The sequence below is a fragment of the Siphateles boraxobius genome, unplaced genomic scaffold, assembly GCF_051911475.1.
Source record: "Siphateles boraxobius isolate OS27281-9 unplaced genomic scaffold, OSU_SipBor_1 18, whole genome shotgun sequence".
Taxonomy (NCBI): Eukaryota; Metazoa; Chordata; class Actinopteri; order Cypriniformes; family Leuciscidae; genus Siphateles; species Siphateles boraxobius.
Window position 1 is genome coordinate 11,564,984 of NW_027508788.1, and position 23,071 is coordinate 11,588,054.

At 37.0% G+C, this 23,071-nt stretch overlaps 1 protein-coding gene across 8 annotated transcripts in view; it reads right to left on the reverse strand.

The window, feature by feature from the left end:
- sema4d (sema domain, immunoglobulin domain (Ig), transmembrane domain (TM) and short cytoplasmic domain, (semaphorin) 4D) overlaps nt 1-23,071 on the reverse strand; it is a 63,621-nt gene that overhangs the window by 12,602 nt on the left and 27,948 nt on the right. For all 8 annotated transcript variants that reach the window (XM_077233514.1, XM_077233515.1, XM_077233516.1 and 5 more), the window contains 10 exons: nt 15,444-15,577; nt 10,304-10,449; nt 10,130-10,192; nt 9,925-10,023; nt 7,708-7,801; nt 7,459-7,575; nt 6,645-6,796; nt 5,541-5,716; nt 5,141-5,297; nt 4,062-4,284 (listed from right to left, as the gene is read on the reverse strand). In XM_077233514.1, coding sequence (XP_077089629.1) covers nt 4,062-4,284; nt 5,141-5,297; nt 5,541-5,716; nt 6,645-6,796; nt 7,459-7,575; nt 7,708-7,801; nt 9,925-10,023; nt 10,130-10,192; nt 10,304-10,449; nt 15,444-15,577 — 1,361 coding nt within the window. The remainder of the gene's footprint in view (nt 1-4,061; nt 4,285-5,140; nt 5,298-5,540; nt 5,717-6,644; nt 6,797-7,458; nt 7,576-7,707; nt 7,802-9,924; nt 10,024-10,129; nt 10,193-10,303; nt 10,450-15,443; nt 15,578-23,071) is intronic.

Below are 23,071 nucleotides of genomic sequence, written 5' to 3' on the forward strand. Positions count from 1 at the left end.
AGTTTAGATGCGCACATGAAGCCCAAAGTTAAGTAGCCTATACTTTTCTTGTCTCGTTGCAGTCCATTTCGGAGCGCACGTCGCCTTGTGAACAGCGTCTCTTGCGCAGGTGTTTGTGCTTTTAATAGCTCTTTCAATGATTAAACACCATCACGACATCTATATCACCATCACGACATCTATATCACCATCATGACATCTATTTCACCATCATGACATCTATATCACCATCACGACATCTATATCACCATCATGACATCTCTTTCAACATAACGACATCTCTTTCAACATCACAACATCTCTTTCAACATCACGACATCTATATCACCATCACGACATCTCTATCACCATCATGACATCTCTTTCAACATCACGACATCTCTATCACCATCACGACATCTCTACACCATCATGACATCTATATCAACATCACGACATCTATATCACCATCACGACATCTCTATCACCATCACGACATCTACATCACCATCATGCCATCTCTACACCATCATGACATCTATATCAACATCACAACATCTATATCACCATCACAACATCTCTATCACCATCACGACATCTATATCCCCATCACGACATCTCTATCACCATCACGACATCTCTACACCATCACGACATCTACATCACCATCATGCCATCTCTACACCATCATGACATCTATATCAACATCACGACATCTATATCAACATCACGACATCTATATCACCATCACGACATCTATATCAACATCACGACATCTATATCAACATCACGACATCTATATCACCATCACGACATCTATATCACCATCACGACATCTATATCACCATCACGACATCTCTATCACCATCATGACATCTCTTTCAACATCACGACATCTCTACACCATCACGACATCTCTACACCATCATGACATCTATATCACCATCACGACATCTCTATCACCATCATGACATCTCTTTCAACATCACGACATCTCTATCACCATCACGACATCTCTACACCATCATGACATCTATATCACCATCACGACATCTATATCACCATCACGACATCTCTATCACCATCACGACATCTATATCACCATCACGACATCTCTACACCATCATGACATCTCTATCACCATCACGACATCTCTATCACCATCACGACATCTCTATCTATCACCATCACGACATCTATATCAGCATCATGACATCTATATCACCATCACGACATCTATATCACCATCACGACATCTATATCACCATCACGACATCTCTACACCATCACGACATCTATATCACCATCACGACATCTATATCACCATCACGACATCTATATCACCATCACGACATCTATATCACCATCACAACATCTCTACACCATCACGACATCTCTATCACCATCATGAAATCTCTATCACCATCCCGACATCTCTATCACCATCACGACATCTATATCACCATCATGACACTCTATTCCCATCACCACACTTTACTGAAAAGACGAACTTCACTAACTTTTGTGTCACTCAAAACTTTTTACTTGAGATTTTAAGTTAATATTCCAATAATTTGCACGTTCATGCTTCTCTGATGTCGGTTAATGGTCTCATGACAAGCAAGTAAACAGATAATATGTAATATTTTATAAATAATTGTTTGTTTTGACTTTGTAGCTGAAATTTCAAGTAGACTCCAATCTCTTTTTAAATGTGATAGTGTCTCAGTCCACATTGCATTCATACTGGTGTTTTAGGAATCCAATCAAAATTAAATAATATTAATAGTAATAATATATTATCTAAAAAATAATTATACTACTACTAATTATTATTATTATTATATATTATATATATATATATTATATAAATAATGATAATAACACTTATCATAACTTATTTATACAAGATATTATTAGTGATTTTGGTGACATCTTGTGAGAGTTCCATTTACTTGGATTGAATTATTTGAACTGAAAACTAAAAACTTGATTTACACAATATATGTCTCTGAGTGGACAAGTTTAAGTTATTCATTCAAGAGCTGTGAGTACCTTTTGTTGTTTGATTCACATTAATGGCTCTATCGTCAGCAGGTTTATTAGGCGCTGCCCCTTTAAGACCGAGTGCAGCTCTAATAGGTGACTGATGCACCATCATTTTCTCCTAACTATTTACGTCCATTTAAGACATAAACTGTTTAAATGAATAAACTGTGTTTCAGTGAATCTCATAGCTGGTAATTTATATTATTACGTATATTTGATAGTTTAGATGCGCACATGAAGCCCAAAGTTAAGTAGCCTATACTTTTCTTGTCTCGTTGCAGTCCATTTCGGAGCGCACGTCGCCTTGTGAACAGCGTCTCTTGCGCAGGTGTTTGTGCTTTTAATAGCTCTTTCAATGATTAAACACCATCACGACATCTATATCACCATCACGACATCTATATCACCATCATGACATCTATTTCACCATCACGACATCTATATCACCATCACGACATCTATATCACCATCATGACATCTCTTTCAACATAACGACATCTCTTTCAACATCACAACATCTCTTTCAACATCACGACATCTATATCACCATCACGACATCTATATCACCATCATGACATCTCTTTCAACATAACGACATCTCTTTCAACATCACAACATCTCTTTCAACATCACGACATCTATATCACCATCACGACATCTCTATCACCATCATGACATCTCTTTCAACATCACGACATCTCTATCACCATCACGACATCTCTACACCATCATGACATCTATATCAACATCACGACATCTATATCACCATCACGACATCTCTATCACCATCACGACATCTCTATCACCATCACGACATCTATATCACCATCATGACACTCTATTCCCATCACCACACTTTACTGAAAAGACGAACTTCACTAACTTTTGTGTCACTCAAAACTTTTTACTTGAGATTTTAAGTTAATATTCCAATAATTTGCACGTTCATGCTTCTCTGATGTCGGTTAATGGTCTCATGACAAGCAAGTAAACAGATAATATGTAATATTTTATAAATAATTGTTTGTTTTGACTTTGTAGCTGAAATTTCAAGTAGACTCCAATCTCTTTTTAAATGTGATAGTGTCTCAGTCCACATTGCATTCATACTGGTGTTTTAGTCCAATCCAATCAAAATTAAATAATATTAATAGTAATAATATATTATCTAAAAAATAATTATACTACTACTAATTATTATTATTATTATATATTATATATATATATATATATTATATAAATAATGATAATAACACTTATCATAACTTATTTATACAAGATATTATTATTATCATAATAATGATCTATATAATATAGTACTGTTATGAATAATACAATTTTATTATTATATATTTATTATTAAATAATAATTATTATTTTTATTATATTTTATTTGATCATTATTATTTATAATATATTATTATTATAATTATCATAATTAGTATGTATATATTATTATTATTATTATTATTAATACTATTTTATTATTATTATTAATACTATTATTATTATTATATTTTTTATATAAAGAAAGAAAAAATAGTATTTTAAACTAGAATTGTAAATAAAGAAATTAAAAATGAATATTTGATATTTATCATAATGCTTCATTTACAATATAAGTTACTAATAATAATATTTATTTATTAAAATCCTCATGTTCAAACGCTCAAGTTGTAAACATTTCTAATCCTCAAGCTTTTATTTTGGCGGAGTACTGCTGAAATGCTGCAAACTTCAGTGAACAAACATGTTGGAAAATGATGTATAATAAAGTAAAGCTAGCACACGTTGTGTTCCTGAATGCACATTAACTTGCAGCACAAGCAGAGATGAAGTACGCTGCATTCACAGTGAACAGAGACGCATGATACAGCGTATCATGTCGCGATTATCGAGCAGCCCCGACTATTCATTTTAATTTTACATTCATATCACGAACACCCGTTTGGGAAACCCTGCTGTAAAGAAACAAATCACAACCAGACTTTCACATCCAGTGGTTTTCGCATCTTTTCACTGCATTCACTCACCGGTGGCGGTAAAAATCACATCGTAGAGGTTTCCATCGAGGGCCTGAACTCTCTCCACAGCGATCTGTGTGTAGTTGACGTCTTTGGTGATGAGGCGCGGGCCGTTGCCGATGGGCAGCACAGGGTCCTCCAGCAGCGGATGGTCCCGCACGAACTGCAGAGTCTTATCCGGCAGCTGGAGGGACGAGTTGATGTTCTGCATGCGGTTCAGGCTGGTGATGCACTGAAACGGATAATAATCAAATCAAATGATTAGCGATAGAGCAATTAATAGGTGACGTTATTAGCTTAACTCTTCCTGCCTGGCTGATTAACAAATGTTAGTTCCTCCTTAAGTCAAATATGTACTATTTATTGCTAATTTTGAGTTACAATGTTTTATATATGTTTGAATAATTGATGGTCCAAACCTATACATTGTGGTGTATTATATATATAAATCATAATATATATATATATATATATATATATATATATATATATATATATAGTGTGTGTGTTTGGTTTATTTTAATATTTGCATGTAGTTCGTTATTAATTTTATTTTATATTATATTTTACAGTTGATTTTATATTGAGTGATGTTATTAGCTTAATTCTTCCTGCCTGGCTGATTAACAAATATTAGTTTCTCCTTATTTCAAATATGTACTATTTATTGCTAATTTTGAGTTACAATTTTATATATATGTTTGAATAATTGATGTACAAACCTATACATTGTGGTATATTATATATATATATAATGTGTGTGTGTGTGTGTGTGTGTGTGTGTGTGTGTGTGTGTGTGTGTGTGTGTGTGTGTGTGTGTGTGTGTGTGTGTGTGTGTGTGTGTGTGTGTGTGTGTGTGTGTGTGTGTGTGTTATTTTAATATTTGCATGTAGTTCATTATTCATTTTATTTTATATTATATTTTATATTTCAGAGTTGATTTTATATTTTATTTTATTATTTCATTATTATTTCATTTTATTTTATTTCAATTCCATGACTAATTCTCTTTCACAGCACGCTTTAAACTTAAGGATCATGTGAGCCGATATATACCATTGAAATCCATGTTTTGGGCAAATACTAACCGCTCCGGGTCTGGGACTCGGGGTGATGCCATTAAATCGGACCCACTTGGTATGGGACTGTTCCACCGTGGCCTTCTGCATGTACTTCCCTTTGGAGAAAACCTCGTGCACTGAACTCATGTTATACGCACACACCGCAGACAGACCAACATTGCCCCTGACACAGAGAAACAAGAGATGCATTTCACTAAAACATCCAGTCTTACCACTTCTTCTTATCACTTTTGTTTTGCATTAATCCAATTACTCAGATCCAGGTGATGTTATGACTCACAGACATACTCGAATGAATCAAGCTCAACTGGAACAAGCGGTTTTAAATGCCACACATGCTCATTTAGGACTGTGGCATTTTGTATTTACTCTTGAACTAACCATAAACAACTGAGCTAAACCTCACCACTGAGATGTAAAGACCCCATAGATGACGGTGTCTCTCCAGTGAGGGGCTTTCAGAATGAACACATCATGAACCACGTTGAAGACAAAGTTGAGCTCAGGCATGGAGCAAACCAGTTTAGCCTTCAGAAACGACGTCCACTTCTTCTGTAGAGTCCGCTGGCCTCCAAGATCACCCTGTTATAACAAGAGACGTGACACACTTTATAGGAATGGCACATCTGCATGGTGTCATTTACAATGTTGTTAATAAAGTAAATATCTCATTACAACTGGAACTGGAACTAAAACTAACAACTGCCTCAAGCACTGAAAGGCTTCTGTCATCACATACACTGTGTAGAGGTGAAGTTTTATTTCATCAGCTCATCAGGTGTTTCGTTTTGTTTATAGCAGGGCGTTAAAATGAACGTAATGATGAGTAATTACGAGTTTAATTACGAAAATGAGTAATGATGCTGAAAATTCAACTTTGATCACAGGAATAAATGACATTTTACAATATATTCAAATACAATTCAGCTATTTTAAATTGTAATAATATTTCACAATATTTTTGTTTTTACTGTATTTTTGACCAAATAAATGCAGCCTTGGTGAGCAGAAGAGACTTTATTCAAAAACATACAAAACACACTGCTTTGTTTTCAATTATGTCTCTGTTCATCCGGATGTAATAATTACCAAATATTTCAAAGAATCAACAGAAACTTCTGCTAATTTCAACAGCACTGAACATCAATATGCACCAAACTTTGTCAAAAAATATGGCTTGCAAGAATATCTTTGAGTTATCTTTAGCTCTGAATGTTTTTTATGTGACGAAAATGCCATATGATCAAATGTTGATTCTCTAGCAGTAAACAGAGAAACTGAAAGCAAGATGTTAAAAGAATGAAAAACAAAAAATGAGAGATCTAGATAAGATCTAGATCTACATAAGATATCCATCTTAAGTGACAAAGAAGGAAGTTTGATGATTTTTACTGAGGGACTAAAAAACCTAAACATGCGGAACAAATCAATTATCATGCCTTCATTGGAAAGGAAATGGAAGATAAAGGAAACAAGACGGAAATAAGAGTAAGTACAGGGATGATCTCACCTTACAAACACGTGCGATCCTGGGGATCAGCAGCTTGCCGAAGAACTCGTACTCCACCGACACCTCCGTGAAGAAGTAGTAAATCTTATCGTCATCTCCATCCGGGCTGTTCTGCCCTTCCCGGATCACATCGGCAAACACGAAACTGGGCTCTGCACAGGCAACCAGAGTCACAACTGAGCTTTAGGATCATTTATATACTGTTATAGTTTTTTATTACTATTCTGAATTCGCTTTTATATCAGTTTTCGGTTTAAAATTAGTTTAAAAAAAAATTGCTTTTGTCATTTTTAGTAGTTTTTTTTTTACATTAAACCATGATACCATTCAAACATTTGTGGTAAGATAAAAAAAGAGAGAGAAATTAGAACTTTTATGCCAATCTCTAGGTATGGTGAAGGGAATGTGATGATGTGGGGCTTTTTTAATCCCAAAGGCCAAGGGAACTTTATCAGGATGCATAGTATCCTGATCCATGAAATAACTGGGCTTTAAAAATAAAAATCTGCCTGGCTCTATGGGAATTTAATATAGGGGTGTCCTGACTTACGCAACCTGTATTTTAAGGAAGAACATTTATATATTTACGATACATTATTCATTCACAAAGAAAAATTGTGTCCTTAAAGGTTGGATTTTTCCTCATTTTTTAAATTAAGGCATTAAGATCAATTTCCAAAAGATGATTTTTTATTCCTCTTTTTAGTCAACTTTAGCATGGCTGTGGTTCACTTATACTATCCACTGTATATGTACTTATACAGTATATTGTTTTTATACCATCGTCTACTGTAATGGAAACATTTGCGCGTACCATTGAGCCAGGACGTGGAATACTCAGTGCGCAGTAAACTCTGAGACGGAGAAGATCTAGAGATGATCGGCTCGCTCCCCAGGAAGTTATAAGCGGTTCCCGAGTACAACTCGCCATCTGAACAAGAAAACACAAGCATTTAACACACTACTACTGGAAATATGAGGATATGAAGAAAACCAGACGTAACACTGAGGGTGTCCTGCACATTTGGTTTAGGTAACAGAAGGAAACTGCAGGTGAACTTACCAACCATTACGGTAGTGAAACTTTGGCCCGGGTCAAAGGAGCATTTCCCCCTGCCATCCTCTGGTCTGTTGTGCAAACTGAAATTCTGCAAAGACTAAAGAGAAATGAGCGGGTAAGAGACATCAGAACATTACGGTTAAGCTTTATTATTTTGTAAATGTAAAATAATAAATGGAACAGATATAAAGCATCATATGTAGACCTGGAATGCAATGCAAGTCGCTTTGGATAAAAGTGTCAGCCAAATGCGTTAATGTAAATGAATAGTTCAGACACCAGAGTCACATGTAGGGGTGGGTATCGTTTTTTTTGTTTTTTTCAATACCGGTGCCAAATCGATACTTTTAAAACTGTACAGGTGCCTGAACCGATACTTAAAAAAAAAAAGAGCTTTAAAACGATGGTGAATGATATTAAAAAACCAAAATAAAAAAATTCTTAAAATTGTATATTTTCAAATTTTTAAGTATATGTTAGTCTAAATATAAAACAACAAATTTACATCATAAATTCACAATAAAACCCAAGCCACCTAACCCAACTACAATAATTTCACTAAAAAAACACTACAGTACTAATAACAGCAGAGTCTGTATTCTTGGTATGCTACAAACCAGCTTTAAATGTCAGAAATCCTTTTCATGTTTTTTGCTGTGACAACTGTGACAATGAGCTCTTATCAGGATCAACTGAATGCTGCATTTCAAAAGTATGTGAAGTTCACAGCTCTATTGTTGCTTGAATGATTCATTTATTAGATGTATATGCCGATCTGTTATTGTAGGGACGTCGACTTCACATTTTCACACTAAACATGACGCGAACAAAACAAACTATGATTGGTTGCGTTACATGTCAGTCAGTCATTGGCTGATATTTTTATTCTTAAATACATAAGTGAATGTGGTTTTCATTTAAGAAACCTTTATAATGATCATTCATGTTAGTTGATCTATAACGCACAATGTACGCACAATGTTAGAAGGCTAAGCACCGCAGTTCAGAGAATTGTATCCGTCAACACGTCAATTCATCCACTTCTCCCGAAATACTTTAAAGTGGCTGGAGAAGTGTGAGAAGAATAGAGTAATTTTTATAGTTACCTACACAATGTGTATCTAAACACGTCATTCATTTATAATTGAAAGGATTGTTATTGCCGCTTCCATAGCCATCACTGTGTATTTTACAAACTATAAACATTGTTTTGCTAATATTATGTTTATTTGAATGTCTGAAACCTAAAATAAACCTTATGTGGTTGAAAACCCATAATAGTTGTGATAGGCAATATCACAGCACTGGCATCTGTCTCTGGGTTTCGGTACCCAACCCTAGTCACATGACCCTGTTGTCGGTCTCTATGACAACAAAAAGAGGAAACTTGTATTTAAACTCAGAAATTTAGTAACAGGGCCATTGTTATCAAAATATCAGGGAAATTTCTGACAATAGAGAGAAACCAAAATGCCACACATATTGAAATTGATGATAATACTTTTGTGTTTAAAACTATATGAAGCGGAACAGCTGAGTTCCCAAAAGTAAAGATCTCAGCAATGTGGCCATTGTTAACTGAAACCATAATGCAGTTCTCGTATATATTGTCTCGTTTTGGTGTGTGAATCTTTCAAAATGAAATCAAGGATTCAGTTGTGATTCACTCTTATATATATATAAACACACATACTGTATTTCTAAAATAATACTAAATATCACTGGATCGTTATACAAAGAGTTTGAGAATGATTTTATATGCTTCTGTAGAACCCATGTATTAGTGGCATTTAAATCTTTTTTTTTTAAATTGCATTTAATAGTTGCATTTAATAATTCCCAGTGTTATTATATTTGAGGCCGTAATATTGTAATGCTTTATGTGCAGAATAGCTCATTCCTTCATAAAAGATGCTCACAAAGCCCTTTCTCCCCAAAATGTTCAAATATTTCTTTGCTTCAAATGTTATTCGAAATATTTGTAATGTTATCTATCTGCGAGCTGGTTAGTTTGGTTCAAAACTTAAAACCCTTTATTGAAGAATTTCTCAAAATCCATTTGGAGAAAATAGATGGAAAAAACACTGATAAAAAGTGGACGCTTAATGTTGCCCGATTAAAAACTTGTACACATCTTCCACAGTTGAGTGTTGGCTGACACTTGAAATGTTTTGAAATGTTTTGAAGGTTTAATTAGTGAATATTAAGAGTTGTACACACCAGATAATCACAGATAGGTTGAAACGCGTGAGTCCCGCAAACATACAGATTGTCTTCATCCAGGACTTGCAAAACTCGAACATAGTTTCGACAGTCCGTCTATCACACAAGCACAAAAAAACATTTCATCCTCTGGATCAAATATTTACAAAGATTCCACCATCAGTGATGAAATATTCAGATCGAAGACATTTTTCCACATTACCTCTTTAGATTTCCCCTTTAAAATACACATTGACATGTCGTTCTCTGGAACTTTCCACATCAGCTGAAATAGATCAGTCAATACAACATCACAACACTGTCTGCTAACTGTGACCAACATAAAGAGTCTTTAAAAGAGATTCCAGCTACATTACATGGCAGGAATAATTGTCACCTGGTTGCTCTTGATTGACACATTGTTCATGTTGAGTTGGTAGATGACCTCTCGAGCGCCCACGTACAGCACACCTCTGTCCTCGCTCAGCAGGAGAGTCGTGTAGTTAAACACATCCGGCTCCCAGAACTCAAGCAGGTTCACATCTACAGGAACACACACACACACACACACACACACACACATCAGATGGGATTTGTGGGTACTGGCTGATATCATACTGGAAATAAACAGCAGACATATCTGACTAAGACGGAAAATTCAAAGAGAAAACCGTCTGGAAAAGAAATGACATTTTCTGGAATCTCTTTGCGTCTGCTGAATGAATACATTGCACATTTTAAAACTGAATAAACTTTCAAAAGAGTATATTGAACAGTAAAAATATAATTCTCCAGCTTGTGGTTGAATCCGCTCTAGAGGAGATCCTGAACTTTATGAAAGCGCAGCCCAATTGCTAATGCTTCTTTTTAAATGGCTCCTTTTTTGCCATTAAACTAACATTAATCAGCATTAAATGATGTGCATTAAAGGGGTCCTATTAAACTTGTTTTATATGTTCATGTTCTTTAGTGTGTAATGTTACTGTTTGAGTATGAAAAAGCTCGGCAAAGTTACAGAGTTCTTCTCTATATCAGTGTCACTGTTTCTGAATTCCCTGAAACGAACAAACACGTCACAATATTACTCATTTAAATAATTCATACGCAGAATAAAAGGGCGGGGCCAGGTTAAGTTCGTTAGTAGTGTGTTGAAACTCATGTTATGGTGAGGGGCGGGACATTTCCCAAACACGCTTGACGAATCACAACACACTGCTCCAGTCGACCAATCAGAGTACAGTGTGCTTTTCAGAAGGAGGGGCTTCATAGAGACAGGAACTAAACAGAGCGTTACTGACAGACTGGGAAGAGAGGAGCTGCAACAATGGAGAATATGGGACAAATAATGTGTTTTTTGAACATTCAAGCATGAAAACCTATTTTAGTACAGCCCAAGAACAAAATCTAGACAAAAGGGCATACAAGGTCTCCTTTAAGAAAGTAAAAAGGGTACATTTTGATTACAATAGCTTCTTCTGGAGGACACAAATGACCAAGACAAAGTGCAATGGCTGTAATTCTTGAACACTTTATGTTTAGTATAAGTTAATATTTATATACTACATGTATATTTGAGCATGAGCATTCAAAGATAGTGATTTATGTGTCACTGGCACACTTCAGTTTGTGTGTATGGCAGCCAGTTTGGTGTGTGCATGCGTGCGAGTATACGCTACATACTTGCGGCTCTCAGGTCTCCAGCGGCCAGGCGTCTGCAGGCGCCGCATGTGTGTGCTGATGCTATTTGTGTTAGAAAAACCACACATCGAACTTCCTGTGATGGTGAAACATGCTTCTAAACTATATACTGTATATATAATATACATGTATTACTGTTGAAAAGTTTGGGGATTGAAGTTTGATCGAAAATACAGTGAAAACTGTAATATTGTGAAATATTACAACAAATTAAAAAATATTTTAAAATATAATTTATTCCTGTGATCAAAGCTGAATTTTCAGCATCATTACTCCAGTCTTCAGTGTCACATGATCCTTCAGAAATCAATATAATATGATTAGCTCAAGAAACATTTATTATTATTATCATGGTTGTGCTGAGGAATATTTTTGTGGAAACCTTGACACATTTTTTCAAAACATTTGTTTGAAAGAACAGATTTGAGAATAAAATATTTTGTAACATTATATGTCTTTATTGTACATTTTGATCAATTAAACGTATCCTTGCTGAATAAAAGTTTTTTTTTTAAGACAAATCCACAAATCATTGTGACATTGTGTGTGTATATATGTGTGTGTGTGTGTGTGTGTGTGTGTGTGTGTGTGTGTGTGTGTGTGTGTGTGTGTGTGTGTGTGTGTGTGTGTGTGTGTGTGTGTGTGTGTGTGTGTGTATATGTATATGCATACAGTTGTGGTCAGAATTAATGGCACCCCTGGTAAATATGATCAAAAATGACTGTAAAAAATAAATCTGCATCGTTTATCCTTTTGATGTTTCATTCAAACATTTTGCAAAAATCTAACCTTTCATTGAAGTAAAAGATTTGAAAGTGGGGGGGGGACGGGGGGGTGGGACATCACATTATGAAATAAATGTTGGCCACAATTATTGGCAACCTTTTATTACTATTTGCAATCACCTTATCCCAAGATAACAGCTCTGAGTTTTCTCCTATAATGCCTGATGAGTTTGGAGAACAACTGACAAGAGATCAGAGACCATTCCTCCATACAGAATCTCTCCAGATCCTGCAGATTCCCAGATTCATGTTGGTGCTTCTCCTCTTCAGTTCACTCAACTCATCAGGTCTGGGAACTGGGACGGTCATGGCAGAAGCTTCATTTTGTGCTCCGTAACACATTTGTGTGTTGATTTTGAATTGTTGTCCTGATGGAAGATCCAACCAAGGCCCATTATAAGATTTCTAGCAGAAGCCGTCAGGTATTTATTGTTTATCTGTTGATATTTGATAGAATCCACGATGCCATGTATCTTAACAAGATGTCCAGGACCTCCAGCAGAAAAATATGCCCACAACATTAAAGATCCAACGATATATTAAATTGTACACATGGGGTACTTTTTATGCTTGTGTGCACCAAACCCATCTAGCGTGTTTGCTGCCAAAAAGCTCTTTTTTAGTTTCATCTGACCACAGAACCCTGTGCCGTTTGAAGATCCAGTCGTGTCTGACAACTGAATTTGCTGGAGTTTGTTTTTGGATGAGCGAGGAGGATTTTCTTGAAACCCTCCCAAACAACATGTGGTGATGTAGGGGTTGTTTGATTTTTTGGTAGGCTTCTGATCCCAAGACTCAACATATCTCTGCTATTCTCCATCTGGGATCCTTGGAGAGTCTTTGACCACTCAAACTTTCCTCCTCACCGTGCATTAAGACAATATATGGCACTTTTCCACTACACAGTACCAGCTCGCCTCGGCTCGGCTCGACTCGACTCGACTCGCCTTTGTTTGGTCTTCCACTGTGTAAAAGTTGTACCTGTATCTGCTTTCGGGTACTTTTTTTCGTACCACCTCCGGCGAGGTTCTAAGCGAGCTGAGGCGAGCTAAGGCGATACTAAAATGTGACGTGAAAACAATGCCGACTGCTGATTGGTCAGAGAGAATCGTCACTATTCACTGCGTCATCATTGCACGCGCCAGATTGAGTATCCAGAATAACCCCGCCTTTTTAAAATAGTTTAGCCAGAGATAGTTACTAAACTTACTACTATTATTATGGCAACTCGGAAGAAGTCAAACGAGGAGGTGCAGACATTCCTTTGTTTGGTTGCCGAAGAGAGGATCCAGCGAGAGCTTGATGGGGCAACGAGGAACGAAAGGCGTCGCTATGACGACCGGGTACTATTTGTGGCGATACTTTCTGCAATGGAAAACGGAACGAAAAGCGAGCCGAGTCGAGGCGAGCCAAGGCGAGTCGAGCCGAGTCGAGCTGGTACTGGTGATGGAAAAGCGCCAATAGACACACGTCCTCTTCCAGGCAGATTCGTAACATTTTTATTTGATTGTAACTTCTTAATTATTGCCCTGGTGGTCAAAATGGGGATTTTCAAATCTTTAGCTATTTTCATACAGCCACTTTCTATTTTGTGATGCTCAAAAATCTTTTGATGCACGTCAGAAATATATTCTTTGGTTTTACTCATTGTGATAAATGATTAAGGTAATTTGTCCTTTGTGTTAGAGGTCTGCGCGGGACACAATTTTCAGACCCGCTCCAGCCCGCTCCCGCAGTGTTCAGTCCCGCTCCCGCCCGCTCCCGCAAAGATTTGTCATTTTTAGTACCGCTCCCGCCCGCATCTGTGATATAATGTCCCGCTCCCGCCCGCACTTTCTGTCTGACGAAAGGTCTTGGGGAAAAAAATGCGTGCACACAAAATTCCTTACCAATACTTGGTAACATATTTATTGGTCCCATATTACGAACAGCATAATATTCACAACAGTACTTTATCTGAAGCACTAGAGGCGCTCTGTTCCTCGTCCATGCTGTCTATTTTGAACTTGAACTAGCTTTCGAATTCGAACTCGGAGCAGCGGGAAAGGAATTGTCTCTAAACAAGTGTGCGTGAGATTAGGCCCCGCCCTACCCGACAACATTCACAAGTTTAGGCTGCTTAAAACGTTTTTATTGCTGCCAACAGAATCTCCCTCACAACTACAACTTATGTACGCTACTTTAATCATTTATATATTTTACTTTATACTCATATTTAATTTGCGGGAGTGCAGCGTATCATCCCTCCCGCCCGCACCCGCAAGTGCACCTCATCATCCCGCCCGCTCCCGCAATGACCTTTAAAAATTTGTCCCGCGCCGCACTGTTTTGGGGACTCCCGCGGGAGTGCAGACCTCTACTTTGTGTTTCCTCATGTTTAAACTCCTGTGAAACAAGAAGTCATAGCTAGACAATTTCATGTTCCTAGTCTCCCTGGTGTGCTAAAAAAGGTAAATATTAATGGGAATATACTTCAGAGATATTTTACTCGTAGAAAAATCTAGGGGTGCCAATAATTGTGGCCAACGTGTTTTGGAGAAAAACATTTATTTCATAATGTCAAATAAATCACTCTCAAATCAAAAAATCCCCCCCACTTTCAATTCTTTTACTTCAATGAAAGGTTAGATTTTTGCTAGTTTTTTGAATGAAAGATCAAAAGGATAAACAATGCAGATTTATTTTTTACAGCCATTTTTGATCATATTTCCCAGGGATGCCATTAATTCTGACCACAACTGTATATATAAGGTATCCACACATATATACAGTACACACACACACACACACACACACACACACACACACACACACACACACACACACACACACACACACACACACACACACACACACACACACACACACACACACACACACACACACACACACACACACAAACACACACAAACTTTAGAAGCTCAGCTTAGATCACAGGAAGTTTGATGTGTGGCTTTTCTATCATACATAGCATCAGCATGCACATGTGGCATCTGCAGACGTTTGACACCCAGTACATTTTGACAAGAAAAAATAAATTAACCCTTCACTCACCATCCTGCTTCCATGAGCTCCTGGGAATGCTGGAGGGGCCGTGTGTGGAAACTTCCAGAAGCAATCCGAGAAACACTCCTAACACGCTCAGAGCCATGTTGGACTCCGGGATCTTCGGTAGCGTGATGTTTCCTCTGTGAGAACGACAGAGAGAAGCTGTCAGTCGAACTACGAGCTCCACATCTGAGACAATCACAGCCAATGAAATGGAGACATTTAGCATGTTCAAACTGACACGTGTCATCGTTTAGCAGTTACAGGCTTTATTAAGAGTGACATCCCTTTAGATGAAGTGTTTACTTTGCACACAACAATAAATCACATAATTAGAATGAATATACATATCATATTCACACTGCTCATTACCATAGAAAGAACAAAACAGCGTCATACATGTAATTTTGAATATAAACAGTAGCATGGTCCATACATTACCATTTTCATGCTCTAAAAGATTTACAGTATGAGAAATATATTGCAAAAATTATTTATTTATACAATGATGACAGAATAGCTGCAATATGGCTAAGTGTGATTATCAAATCACAAAGGCTGTGGTTTAATTAAATAAATATATGCACTGCTGGTTTCAGAGTGATTACATGAAATTGCATTTATTTATTTGCCAGAAAACCACCGAAATAAAAGTTTGGTTGTTTAATGTTTGAAAATAAAGAAATTTAAGAAGTAAATAATAGCACTTTTACCGCTGTAGTGTACTATAAAATAAAATTATTTTTTATTAAATTACAGTTCTTATTTTGTTTAATATTTTATTTAAAAAAACAAACCAAAAAAAAATATATATATATATATTTAAAAATATATAAAAAATATATATCTAATATCTATATATATATATATAGATAGAGTTTTGAAAACTTTGTTCACGTCACTGTTACTGAAAGGGGTTTGATTTGGTTCTTGTAACTAGCATACCCAAAAAGATGGTTTGCACTCAAAAAAAGTCTTCAGAGTACAAAATAACTATTCAGATTTTTTTCCCAAATTATTTTGGTAACACTTTATAATAAGGTTTCATTTGTTAACATTAGTTAATGTATTACTAACATGAACTAACCTTGATACATAACCAACCATCATACATTTGTTACTGTATTTGTTAACATTACTTAATAAAAATAAAGCTGTTCATTGTTTGTTCATGTTACTTCACATTGCATTAACTAATGTTAAAGGACAAGTTCGGTATTTTACACTCAAAGCCCTGTTTTAAGATCGTTTCTGATGAAATCGAACGGTTAAGATTGAAATTTGGACATATGCTGCTGTTCCGAGAATTTTAGGTTTCTGTGTTAGCACCCCCCACCTATACAATGGTTTCATAGGGGCACTGGAAGAATCATTCATAAAACGCATTAAACTTTAGTTTACAAAGACGTGAAACTCACCGAGTGGTCTGGGGTGTTCACTGATATGCTCACACAAAAACCGCTGCAAAAACCGCTTCCAACAGGTGTTTTACCGTTCGTTGTAAAACTGTGGATCTATTTTTCAAACGCCTCACAACCGGACATTCTTCCGTTGAGAGCTTGAATAATAGACACTCCAGCCCAGTTGGTGGCGATAATGCACCTTTGTCAATGTTTGGATAGCGTAGTCTACGATACCGCGACTTGAAGACTACAGAAAGAATACAAACAACCCCGTTTCCGTCTCCGGCGGCGGAGTAATACCGCACCTCACAGAACATCCAATACAAGTCAATGGAGTTGGACAAAAACTACGATAAAACCTGTTGGAAAGCATCTTTTGCAGCGATTTTTGCGCGAGCATATCAGTGAACACCCCAGACCACTCGGTGAGTTTCACGTCTTTGTAAACTAAAGTTTAATGCGTTTTATGAATGATTCTTGCAGTGCCCCTATGAAACCATTGTATAGGTGGGGGGTGCTAACACAGAAACCTAAAATTCTCGGGACAGCAGCATATGTCCAAATTTCAATCTTAACCGTTCCATTTCATCAGAAACGATCTTAAAACAGGGCTTTAAGTGTAAAATACCGAACTTGTCCTTTAACTAATACAACTTTTGATTTTAATAATGTATTAGTAAATGTTGAAATTAACATTAACAAAGATTAATAAATGTTGTAGAAGTGGAGTTCATTATTAGTTCATGTTAACTAATGTATGTAACTAATGAATCCCTATAGTAAAGTGTTACCATAATTTTTATTTTCTATATGCAGAAGTACAAAATCACCCAGCAGATTCAAGAATAGAGCTATTCAAGTTATATGGTGAAAATCCATGTATTTTTTCATATTGCAATGTATATTGAAGAAAGCCTTAATAATGCAATGTCAGCTTTTCCAATATCATGCAGCCCAATGCAGAATGTGCCTTTATGGATGAACTTCTTTAACTGTAGCATTTCTATTCATTTCATAGTTGGAAGATGCTTTTGCAGTGAGTAAAGAGCAGTTAGCTAAGCGTTTGAGTAACATTCATATGAAATGAGCTTCAGCTTCAGGCAGAACAGCAGCTCTTGGAAGCAGAGAAGAGAAATGCGATGACAAGCGGCCAAAATTAGCATCAGCGAGATAAAGCCAAAACATCCCTCTCGCTCGCTATCAGCGGCGGCCTGTTAGTGTAGCATGTGCTCACTGTCCCGTGTGGTCAAAACAGCATGTCCCATGTCCTTCAACTCAGATTCAGGTGTTTAAAAAAAATAGAGACACCACAGTTCAAGATCAATAACCTAGTTATGACATCACCGCCTGACGATGACTGTAAACTGGACCGGTTGGTTTTTCAGAAATTCCCCTGAACTGATATCTATGCCACAGGGAAGTGAATTCAGGCCATGTAAAGTAGAGGCATCATGAGGTCACAACACATGCTTCTGAAAGGACAACTAAACCCCAGGACAGAAAAATGACACCTGATAGAATGATTTTCACGACAACTCATATTTAAAATCATCTAGAGTTTCCACACTGATTGCTCATTTAAGACACAATCTTCATCTCCTTACAGAGATGTGCAAAACTAGATTTTTTATAAAATGTTGTAAAATCAACATAACACTTCTCCGATTATAAATGTCATAATACGACATGCATTAGAATTGGTAGTTCATAAGCAGGCATTATCCTGACAGGTGTTCAGGGAAAGTGTTTTTAAATTTCATCAAATTATCTCCATATGTGCTCCATGTTATTGATCTGTGGAGAAAAAGAGCAGAGAGATTGAAAGACAAAAGAAAACAAATGAAGTGAAGAGAGTGGAATGTAATAAGATACAGGAAACTCAAGGAAACATCATTTCAACATATGAACATCACAGGAAACACTAAACGGCCCCAAGCAAAGACAGAACACAAACTGCAGCGCTCAGCTTATATCGGCTCTTCAGATTCATCCGTTTCATTTCTTTCATTCTGTTCGGAGAGAGAAAAACTTAAGACATGAGAGTGAGGAAACTTATCGTATCCTCAGAACGTAGATTTACCAAGACACAGTGCTTTAAAAGAGGAAAATCACTGGAAAACACTTTTCAACAGTCTGAAAATAAAATGAAATAAAAGTACATTTCGCTTTACATTGCATTCATTCTATATTTAAATAACGTATATATTTAAATATGACTGTTGCATCAAATACAACCCAATGTTTGTGGTCTCTGGCCATTGTTTATTTCTGAAGATATATATAGTATTCGCAGTTGTAGCAATACTAAGTGTGCAAAATTATTATTTTTACAATCTGAAAATACTCCATCACAAGTATTTATACATTTTCATTCCAAATTTCAATTAATTCCTGTTGAGAAAGTAGTATATTAATTTCAACTGATTTTATCTGAATTTTACTGTTATAAAAGTTGAACATTGACAACATGACATTGGTTGACATTGTGGAACCATCGCACAAAAATAAGAAACCTGGACTAAGATTTTAAGATCACTTCAAGTGAAAAACTATAGAATATGACTACTTTTTTTAGTTGTTGTGGCTTTAGACATCAGATGTTTTAATGTGCGTCAGATATCAAAAGGAAAAACATACACTGCCGTTCAAAAGTTTGGGGTCGGTAAGATTTTTAATATTTTTAAAAGAAGTCTCCGCGCTCACCAAGGCTGCATTTATTTGATTAAAAATACAAAACAAACCCAGTAAATATTGTGAAATTTTATTTCAATGTAAAACAAGTGTTTTCTATGTGAATATCTATGTAAATCTTTTGTAACATTAAACACTACCGTTCAAAAGTTTGCGGTCAGTAAGAATTTTTATTTGATTTTTTGGGGGAAATAAATAAAATAAATCAATACTTTTATTCATCAAGGAGGAATTAAATAGATCAAAAGTGAAAGTAAAGACATTTATAATGTTACAAAAGATTCTATTTCAGATAAATGCTGTTGTTTTTAACTTTCTGTTCATCAAAGAATCCTAAAAAAAATGGTACACAACTGTTTTCAACATTGATAATAATCATAAATGTTTTTTAAGCATCAAATCATAATATTAGAGTGATTTCTGAAGGATCATGTGACACTGAAGACTGGAGTAATGATGCTGAAAATTCAGCTTTGATCACAGGAATAAATTACACTTTACTATATATTCACATAGAAAACCGCTGATTTACATTGAAATAATATTCCACAATATTACCGGGTTTGTTTTGTATTTTTAATCAAATAAATGCAGCCTTGGTGAGCAGAAGAGACTTCTTTTAAAAACATTAAAAATCTTACCGACCCCAAACTTTTGCACTGCAGTGTATATATGGACAGAGACCCACATGAAAAGAGACCGACACGAGGCCCGTGATTGACCCAGCAGGACAGCAACACCAGTGACTGATGCATTGGAAATCAACACAGTAAAATTACAAGCATTGATCAACTGCAGAGGAGTTTTCACAGCTTCAGGGAGGAAACAAACACACGTGTGCGCAACAAACTCTAGTAACGCCCCTCGATGTACGGAAATGCTAAAAGAAGGTCACACATACACAAAGACCCTGTTGTGTGTGTGAGAGGAGAGTTACACACACACACAGTAAACAATCAACAAAAGCTTGACGTATGTGTGTGTCAGTGTGAGAGCATGACATGGCCTCACACACACACTGCACTTTCCCAGAAATATTCATTCACATGCCAGACCTGATTAGTCGAACCCTGATTCGGGTTTTACCCTGAATATTAAACGAGGAGCAGCGAATGACGAAATAAACTATATGATGTGTATGCATTGTATATAAAGAATTATTTTATATTTACTATGTATATATATACACATAAGGGGTGTAACGGTACATGCATTCGTCTCGAACAGTCACGGTACGGACATCACGGTTCGGTGCATAAAGTTCAATTCACATGTATAGCGCTTCACAATACACATCGTTTCAAAGCAGCTTTACAGAAAATGCTGTCGGATGATGAATACAGTCAGTCACAGGCAGTGATGCGAGGGTCAATGTATAAACAACCCGCACCCGACCAACGTTTTCAACTAACCCGCCCGCAACTCGGACCGCAATAAAAGAAAGAAAATTATTGTACCCGACCCGCATTTTTTAAAAGTACTAAATGCTCATCGTAGCATCATTGGGCCATAGACGTAGGCTATCAAATGTGTAAATAGCACCGCAAGAAGTGCACATGACAAAGCCAACACTTTGGTCATCATCTTTCATTATTTCGGCAAATGTCTCCCACACTTTGCTCTTTCTATTTGTGTATTTGCGGAGCTTCCACTCCCCAGTCTTCACCTTTTCTCTTGCCAACTCCATCTCCACCTGCAGACTGAGCTCGGCTCGTGCCCGTGCCTCGTTCATAGAAATTGTGTATAGTACTATATAAATTACAAAGGTTTAATTGGCATCTTTATTTCAAACGACCCGACCGACCGCGACCCGAATATCATTAAAAATATATTTGGATGACTCGTAGCCGCGGGTAACCGCGGGCACCCGCTCATTTTGGATCAACCCGCGCATCACTGGTCACAGGCCATTCACCCTTCGATCCAGAAGAGGACGTGTGCGGTAATGCAACACTGTTTACTAACCACCACAACAGGAAAAAGAGCAGAAGAAGAAGAAAAAGGCGATCTACGCACCAACCCAAAGCAAGAGTTCAGACGGCAAGAGCTTGCTAGTAGCTTACGAGTTTCCATTCAGTGTGGCGCGCTCCACAAACTTCACGGAAAGGAAACCGGGACGGCAGAAAGCGGCATCCTGTTTGTTTTCTTTATTTTACAAAAGCACAAAGATTTGTTTTTATTGTGAGTTTACACAAATAAAATCAGACCTGTGCAAAAGTCTCAGTTACGTTAGTATTTTCACCCCCCAAAAAATAGTTTTAAGTCAGATATTTATATCTTTTGCTTTACAGTGTCAGAAGGAAATATCAGTTTACATTTTCAAACATTCCTTTTATATGTGTGTGTATATTAGGGGTGTAACGGTACACAGAAGAAAGACAAACAGACAAATAGATACACACATACATACACACACTGTATGCACACACAGCCCTCTTTTCCTGTATTAATACTCTTGAAGCCTGTAGTTTGTCGAGCACCTGTTTCGTGTCCGCTGCACGCACAGGCTCAGAAATGCAAGCTGGGTTTAAACCGTGGCGTCTTGCCAACTGGGCAACCAAGTGGCCGTTCTCAACATTCAGCGTCTGCCAACTGTGGCCGTCCCCCTCTCTCTCTCTCTGCCCGCGCACTCACAGAGACGGCACAGTGATCGATGCCACTCGCTGCCGACACACAACACTTTCTGCCAGAATCAGCTTTCCCACTACGCCCGCTGACAGCTCTCACAATCCCTCTCTTTCTCTGCACCCTCTCATGCTTCAAGGGCCTGTGTGTGTGTGTGTGTGTGTGTGTGTGTGTGTGTGTGTGTGTGTGTGTGTGTGTGTGTGTGTGTGTGTGTGTGTGTGTGTGTGTGTGTGTGTGTGTGTGTGTGTGTGTGTGTGTGTGTGTGTGTGTGTGTGTGTGTGTCTGGGGTTTGTTCTTTAGGTTCTTGTTTTTTCTTTCCAAGAGTATGAGAGTTTGTCTTTCTCCCTCAACCTGTCCACTCATCACTAATAAACAAAACTTGGCACATGCATTCATCCAAAGTGACTTACATTGCATTTAAGGTACTTCATGCATCCCTTGCGATAAGAAAAGTTTATTTTTAAACATTTTTTTAAAGAAACCATGAGACAGGATGTATAATGCGTTTAAGTTCTGTAAGGTGAAGCATTTTCGGACTTTAGGACAGGGATTCATTTTATATATCAGAATCATTTGGATCTGGTTTACTCAGAAATGCATCACATGGGTTGTAAAATGGGTTGCATTTTGCATGCAAATGAGTGTTGACGTCTGCTTCTCATTAACAGTCCAGTGAGCACAGCAGAATATGTTGCTGGCAGAACTGCGGTGGACCGAGAACTACTGCGGTGAACACAAAGTCTTTGGTTTGGCATGAAATATGATGAATCTTTCATGACATCACAGCCCTGTGGAGCGGCAGCGTGCAATTAATGCCCACATGCAAAGAAGCTACACACACAAAAAAAATAACTTCAATCTAAACAGCAGGAAAAAACAGCGATAAATGCAAATAATATATCTCGTGATATTTTG